General features: G+C 38.6%; 1 protein-coding gene across 2 annotated transcripts; it reads left to right on the top strand.

Annotated features, from left to right (window-relative positions):
- Positions 1–3,772: 3,772 nt before the first annotated feature.
- LOC148325712 (uncharacterized protein CXorf38 homolog) lies at positions 3,773–8,122 on the top strand. Of its 2 annotated transcripts, XM_088312075.1 has the most exons (6): positions 3,773–4,067; positions 4,332–4,466; positions 6,263–6,391; positions 6,975–7,124; positions 7,205–7,381; positions 7,600–8,122. In XM_088312075.1, exons 1-6 carry the CDS (start codon positions 3,867–3,869, stop codon positions 7,717–7,719), a joined length of 912 nt encoding a protein of 303 aa, XP_088168201.1. In that variant the 5' UTR covers positions 3,773–3,866; the 3' UTR covers positions 7,720–8,122. The 2 variants fall into 2 exon arrangements, with proteins under 2 accessions (XP_088168201.1, XP_088168202.1); XM_088312076.1 differs by lacking the exon at positions 4,332–4,466.

Below are 8,122 nucleotides of genomic sequence, written 5' to 3'. Positions count from 1 at the left end.
CATGTAAAGCTAAAATTATTTGATACATCACAAATGTCTTTTCATTTTCATAATTCAATGGGAATATGTTTAAATGGTGCATCATCGGATACAGCCATCAAAAGGACTTACCTTTCTTTTTTGTGTCATTCTAATGAGGGCCATGACAAGGCTCCAGCATATCCCGGCCTGCTCTATCGACACACGGCAATCAATCAAAGAGCCAACAAAGCACAAACACTCGGGATTCTAATATATACCCAGACGGATTGAAATATTTGCAGACCCGTTTTTACCTTGCATTTGCCATTTACCTTGAAAAGAGGACTGCAGATTACAACAAGGGCTAGCAGCTTCCAAAGGTTTTATGTGTGGATACTGGCACTTGCTTCCTTGACCTCTTACTTAATAGTCAATAGACACTCAGTTACAATATTAACACATGGACGTTTTCTATTGAAAACCTTGAGCATCTCAAACTACATTAGTTCAGAATCAAAATACTTTATTGATCCTAGGGTATAATTTATTGCATCATGGCACCATTGTAGAGATACCAAACAAATGAGTAAGTCTGTTAAATATTTTAAGAACATGTACAGTAGTTTACACTGGGATATTGACTATCACACAGTATAGAGAAGAGTAACTAAATTAGGAATACAAAAGATCCAGATTGTTTGTGATTAATTAGTTTAAAAAAGTAATCACTTGACAGCACTAATATAAACTAATAACTGTACTTGAGGAGGAGGGTCAAAACATCAGTCAATTGATCTTAATGAGTTTGTAGATTTATAGCAAATATTTTTTTCATGCTGCGATGCTGCACTTGTAAGCTCCAAATATCTTCAGTACAAAATTTAACAAATTTCATCTGATCAATGGCACTTTCTGGTAGGTGCCCAACCCCAAAAACTCTTTCATTAAATTATTTTCTAATGGCATCATGACATGTCAATCACAATGTGCATGGAGCCTTACTACCCCCTTGTGGAATCGCCTTCTGGAGTCGTGATGGGAGACAAAAACGGATGCAGGGGAAGTATAATGTATAAAAAAAAACCATGTAGAGATAATCTGAACAGTATTTCTTTTGTTTTTGAGTCAGTTATTAAAAGTATCCATCCTTCCATCATCTGCACCGCTTCTCCTCACAAGGGTCGCGGGGGACACCCTGAACTTGTTGCCATCCAATCGCAGGGCACACATAGTCGAATAACCAGCCGCGCTCCCACTCATACCTAGAGGCAATTTACAGTGTCCAATCGACTTGCCATGCATGTTTTTGGAATGTGGGAGGAAACCGGAGTACCCGGAGGAAACCCACGCAGGCACGGGGAGAACATGCAAACTCCACACAGGAATCGAACCCTCGAGTTCTGCACTGTGAGGCCATCGTGCTAACCTGTTATACACCGTGCCGCCCTTTATTAAAAGTAGTTTATGAAAGATCAGTTTTTATCAGAGTCTATTTTCATTGCAATCTCTTTTCTCTTCTTTTTCTGCTGCATCGGGCAGCACAAACCTTTATCCAACATTGACTTGACCCCAGAGTTGCAAGTCTGAATGGCAAACTTTTCTTTTCAACATTTCCATTGATCGTTGCCTCTTTATGTGTGATTGACTGGCAACCAATCCAGGGTTTAGTGTGCAAAGTCAACTGGGATAGCCTCTAGCTTCTTGTTGACCCTGAATAGGACATGCGGGTGGATGAACAACATAATGTAAATTGATTTGTGGCCATCATAAAACATAAAATGAAAAATATAAAATAATAAAAGTATAATTGGAAACTGGAAAGCTATGTACTGTATAATGTGACAAAATAAAACTTCACGTAACAATATGCATGTTTTGAATACAGCAGGGACGTATAATGTGATAAATTCTTCATGTAATTCAGGTGACAACACTAGTTGTTGTAAATGCAAAGCTTAGCCTTTGTTTTACTGCAAAGGTGCAGACATTGGACATAAATAACTTCAGTATGTTTGAGCTTTTATCAGCAGCAATGAAGCAAATCAACCATAAAATGTGACAAGACTGAATGCTGACCTCTAAGATGGAGCCCATGTTTTTCTCATCCAGAAGGGCTGCGCTTACTGCTCAGACTTGAAATAACATTGGTGACTTTTCTTTGCCCAGAAGCACCAAGTCCCATGCTGCGTGGCACCTGCCGCTAAGTCTAACCCGTCCGTCCCAGATGAATATATTTCCAACAGCGATGTCAGCGACATCCGTACATACAGCTGTTAGCCCTTCTAAGGTTTTCATCCTTGCTCTTCACAGCAGATGTAGCAGCTTGGTTACGCCACCTCTTATAAGGGGGTAGCTTCATGATGGCACCGTGACGACTCCACTGGGTTAAGACCCAAATCCAACTCCCAAACGGTTGTTACGGTTCTATTAAAGGTGGTGTTACTGATTTAAACGTGCCCCGCATGATAGGAAGAGTCTCAATATATCAGCCTACACAATTTTCTGCTGTAGTTTCTTTTCTCGACAATTGACCAGGAAAAATAAAAATAATCTGGATAATAATCCTCATTTTTGACTGATGTTATCAATGTTCAGGGTGTACCGCACCAGGGTGTAGCACACCCCCTCCGCCTAAACTCTCCTGTGAGAGGCTCACAGGAAAACGAGGACACGTGCTCTAGAAAATGGATGGATGGAGCTATCATTTGCAATATTCTTAAGAGAGCATTTATTTGCCTTTGACTATTGCCTGCTGTCTCCAGCTCCAAATATATCTGCCTTAAGGCAATTGGGAACAGCGATTCCACTAGGGATTTGGAGCCCCTTGAAAAAAAAAATCACTTTGGGCCCCACCACTTCAATGTCGCAAATACGACTAGGAGCAGTTCTTAAAGTTAAAGTTTAAATATAGCCCTCGTACAAGCTATCATTAGCAGTAGTGAGAAGTAAAAAAGTACAAATACTGCAGTAGGCCTACTGAAGTTGAGCAGATTTTTCAGGCAACTGCTTTCCTTGACAATGGATTTATTTTACTTTTTACCTTTGCCCCCAATAATTGAAAACATTTTTTTTTACATCTTACTTTGTGAATATAGGCTGGGTTGGTTTCCAGTGATTGACAGATTGGTCAATTGAGAGCTTGGAGACTTATAAGTATGAAAAAAACAGGAAGGGCAACAACATGGAATCAGGGAATACTGACGATGATGAGGTAACAGATCCGGAGAAGCATCATCCATGGATGTAATCACGCATTATTTGAACTTCTGGCATTCAAAACGACTGTCTATCATGAAGTAACAAACGCAAATACGGTGTACTTATAAAGTTGTCAGCGATATTAGCATTTATATTGTTAGTCGGTTTATAATGTCATCTTGGGAAATATATTTTGATAGCATAAAAAGCCAGAGACAGCCTTAGATTAGTCTTCGGGAAAGAAAATTTTTATATATATAATTTTTATCTTTTTTTTTAGTCGTTTTACACTTGCTGAATTTTCTTGTTTGTTGTGTTTTTTTACACAAGTACTGTCTCTATTATATTCTTCTACCTAAATAGAATTAAAGTGTGAGTACAGTAAATTTGCCTCCTCTGCTCATTGTGCAGACGCTGAATGACTTATCCAGCACGTAACGGCACATAACAATTAAACCTCTTATCTCTCATACATTATATAAGCAATTTCTTTTGTCTAAAAGAAATATGTAAACTTCAACAGCGCTCCTGTTTATTGTCAACCCGTGACGTCAATTCCGCTGTTATCGTAAAGAGCGGTTCAACAGCGCCATCTAACGAAGAGATGCGGGACTGCAACGCAAGGAGGCGGAGCTCCTCTCCCACTTCCTTGACTTCTTGGTCCTACCTGCCTTATAGTTTCGGAAAAATCAAATCGTTTTAACGCCATGTGTGAGGATCTTATGTTGCGTCTGAACGACAAAGAATACGCAAACTGGCTGAAAGCGGGACAATGTCTGTACATCCTGAAGGACGCCCTCTATCCCTTCACCGATGAGCAGATGCGAGTTTTTCACCGAACTTTGATGCGTGACAAGCCTGCTCTCCGTGAACAATGCCCTCGATCATGTCGTCCCGGCGACATTAAGGTGTGGAGACACTTTCTGTTTGGTGGTTTAGCTTGAAACCTGACATGCATCGGTTACTTTTAGTGCTCTCTGAGGTCAACGTGTGTTGTTTGCAGCAGACGTCAAAAGTACGCTCTCTTTATTTAGTAGAAGTAGCTACAGTTTGAATATTCCGTCTGAAATATTCAGGAAAATTGCGGATTACTGGAACATCTATAGTGATAAATTATTTGGACGTCATTTCTTCCCACCAATGGTTTTAAAACACATGAAATGCCTGTGCAGCTTTCCAAGGCATGTAGGCTGTGTTTACAATGGAAGTCTGAGATCCTCAACCACCACAGAAAACCTGATTCCACTCTCAACTGGGACAACTGTACTCCTTCTGCGTGGAGGACACGCCACTGGGAGTTGGCCAAGGTACGCGATGCACAATTGCAGAGGATGAACACAGCTGGGGGCTGTATTGTCACATCAATTTCAACATCAAATATGTTGTCTTTGTGGTGGAATGAATTGAATCATAGATTGAAAAGTGTTTGCACATCATTCGGTTTACATTTTCATTTTACACAATCTCCCAGCTTCGTTGGAATTGTGTTTTTATTGTAGGACTGCCTCCATCCGATTGATGTGATCAGAAATCTGGACCAATCACGTGATTTTTAGATGATCGATATTAACTGGAAAAAGATTACATACATTTTCTTAATTTATAAAGCCAAGAATTACACATTTTGGTTCTTTACTTATATTGAGCTTTAGAGCCATATAAAAAGTAGACTTTACACCGATCTCATCGAGTGGATCGGAATCAGTTGATATTTTATATTTTATGCATCATCGGCGACTTTAATGTCATAATTTGTGCAATCTACCAATTATGTCATTGATCAGATCCGCAAAATAAAATAGTGTTTGTGATAGTGTTTGTAAATCTTTTTTTTGACTGGTAAAAAGTCTTATTTTCATGGGGAAAAAAAGAACTAGCATTTTAATTTTGAATTATTATTTCTTTTCCAATGCATTTTCGCTGTGGCAGGGGCCGACTGTAGAGTAAATGCATCACTTTTGCTATCTAATGGAAGGGCTCTGCCTTTAGTATATGTTGTAGTCAAAGCCATATGAACAAAGCTATAAATGTCATAAATAAATAATGTTTCATTCTAATAATAATGCTTACCGGTGTTAATAATATTGATCCTGAAAAGGGCTGCTCTTGCAACATTCAATGACAAAGTACATACCACCAAGCTAGAAATGTCCTCATACACAGAATTTGGATTGTCTATGGGTAAAGCCAAAGCAGTTCCAATCCCATCTCCAAAGTTAGCCGGCCTGTGTCGATGAATAAAACAATCTCAAAAAACCTGTTTAAGGGAGGCAGTTCCTTGCTTCTTATGGTGCCGTCACCATGGACTGGCAACCAAGTGCCGCAGGTGAACACTGTCATGTTGTCGTACAGTGACAGCAGCAGAACACTAGAAAACAAAAATGTTACAAAACACACACATTAATATGGAAAAATGTTGTAATTTGGACATGTAGCCTATATTAAGGTTACTTCTTTTGTTGTTTTAAATCCAAATCCTGTTTTCCAGTTCTGGAAAAATGTTTTTATGTGTTATATTTATGAAAAATCTTGGTGAAAATAAATGATTTGCCGGCAGGAATTTAGTTTCTTTCATGTTCCAAATGAGATATTTTTCATAACTACTGAGGCATTTGCACAAATTATATTAGGGTATTTACTTTCCGGTCCTGGATAAGTTTTACCCAATTTAGTTTGATCTACACCACACAAAGACACCATCGTTATGCAAATTAGTCAATTTATATTTATATAGTTACTCATTTGCATATTCAAACACAATATTACTGGAAACTTGTTATAAAAAGATACTCTTAATATAAATAGTCAACTGCAGGTGATGCTGATATCTATCAGTTGTTTGTATCCTATTCACCTTCGCTTTTCCAGTAGCTTTTCCAGGATTTCTCTACCCTGTTTTGATCTTTGAAGATCCTAAATATTCCTTGTATGTTTTCCAAAAAATAAGGGTTTTGCTCCCAGGGTATTTCCAGGAATCTGGTTGGAAAGTGTTCCACTTGAAGTAGAACTAAGCTTTGCCAGGCAAAATTCTATCATAAAGTTTCCTGAAAGTTCCCAGCTATTTAGCAGTAATTGCCCAGTCCTTTGGTGTTTGTTTCTCCAGGCTTACATGCCACGAGGTCAGGCCCATGTGAACGCAGCACATCAGTGTGATCCTTCCGCTCTGCTCAATCTCATCAATTTCTGTGACTGTTTTACCTCTGTGGATGCACATTCATCTTACGTGAGCGAGGTAAGCATCGGTAATATGCTACAGCTGTGAATAAATGGCACTTGGATTTCTTTCTGTCATAATTGGATGAAACCTAATGCAAAGTGCCACTCTATAAAACTGTACATTTTTGTGTATTCAATTGCAACTAACATGCACGCCTTCATATTATATATTGATCTGCACATCCATAATCGGGTGAATATTTGTATTTATGTGCAAAAATTGAACCAAATATTTTACATATGATGTAAGGAGTATAATTTTGGAAATTGGAATTGTGTTTGACTCCAATTATGAAATGACATGACTCAATACTTGAGTACTGGTAAGTGTAATTAATTTGTAAGCAATAAAAGATCTGAGAAGAGTCAGGGGAAAATTGATGGCAACCTGAAGTCTTGGATTAAGCCAGCAATCCACTTTAAATTAAATTTGCAATTCATTACTCAAAGGGGGGGATAGTCTCCAAATGTGAGCATTCTCCATCTCATTCCCAATCACAATCTGAATGGAATATGTTTGAAGAAAGAAAACCATATGGATTGATGAAAGTTGTTTATATTCTGCATAAGCAATTGCTTCTGTTTTATGTGTGTCGCAGCTGATCAAATGTAGGAATCATGTGATGCATTCTGCAAACCTGCGTGTGAACGATGCGTGGATGAAAGGATTCAAGGTTGCACTGACACGTTTTGTGCAGCTGTTCAGCCACGTACCCACAATGGCAATGGCGGAAGCAAGACTTATTCGGGTGAGCATGTCGCTATTTGTGCAGCACTTCTGCAGTTATATGACACATTTGCCCTCACACGTTCCCTCATTGTGTTGTAGATGCTGGCAGTTGATTTGTTAATATCTGCTACTGACACCGTGGATTATACTAACGAAGCAATAGCGACTGATTCTGTGAAGTACAATATAAAGCCTGAATTGATCCGCCAATGGGAGGCTGATTTACTGCACGAGAGGCTCCAGGAGTTGCGGTACATGGCTGAAGATGAGACAATGGTGAGAAAATGAAATCGGAGTTCAGTACATCTCAGACATTCAAAGTTCCTTTTATTTCAAGGCTTTCATAGTTTTGTGTCTTGCTCACCAAAATATTTGCTTAATATGCATTATTACTATCTTATAAGTCATATAAATACTCATATCCATCTTCTCTTCATTGTACATTAAACATAAACTGTTTATACACAGTTAAGCATTCCTTTTTCTTTTCCCAGGACACCAAGCAGGTGTCGATGCTGGACGGTTTCCTGCAGGAAAACAAAGACCTGAGCCAGAGGTTTTCTGCCGAGCTGCAGGCCATCAGCACATTGGGGACTGGACAAAGGAAGAGTTGACAACCAAAAGAGTTGAGATTTGGCTTGGCCCAATAATGAGGGGACGTCTGATTCTTTGACTATCAACAATCTGTACATTAGATGTTTATGTACTGTGTTCCTAATTGGGATATTTTTTTTTCAAGTTGAGAAGTACATTATCTGACTATGTGAACAAGGAGCACAACGGTTGCAGATTCTGAAATGTACTGTAGGTTCTTAAATTAGAAGAGTACCTAATGCATTGTTTTTGGGGGGGGTTTGTTCTCTCTTGTATTTTTGTATTTCATTTGTATTATGCAACAAGTTACACAACACATAGCATTCTTATAACAATGCTAAAAGCAATAACAAAAGTATGCTGGGATAGTGTCCTTTCTCTAAAATGCTTTCATTTTAATAAAATATGGTCAATCATTTGAGA

Source organism: Idiotropiscis lumnitzeri, chromosome 12 (genome assembly GCF_059441095.1).
Source record: "Idiotropiscis lumnitzeri isolate Australia: NSW breed Sydney's pygmy pipehorse chromosome 12, RoL_Ilum_1.0, whole genome shotgun sequence".
Taxonomy (NCBI): Eukaryota; Metazoa; Chordata; class Actinopteri; order Syngnathiformes; family Syngnathidae; genus Idiotropiscis; species Idiotropiscis lumnitzeri.
This window is presented reverse-complemented; position numbering and strand designations above follow the sequence as displayed.

Bases quoted from the DNA above. Each gene is read 5' to 3' on its own strand.
- LOC148325712 (XM_088312075.1), top strand. From the start codon at position 3,867: ATGTGTGAGGATCTTATGTTGCGTCTGAACGACAAAGAATACGCAAAC. The intron at 4,068-4,331 runs GTGTGGAGACAC...ATGCCTGTGCAG, and splicing joins GTCGTCCCGGCGACATTAAG to CTTTCCAAGGCATGTAGGCT. The intron at 7,125-7,204 runs GTGAGCATGTCG...ATTGTGTTGTAG, and splicing joins CGGAAGCAAGACTTATTCGG to ATGCTGGCAGTTGATTTGTT.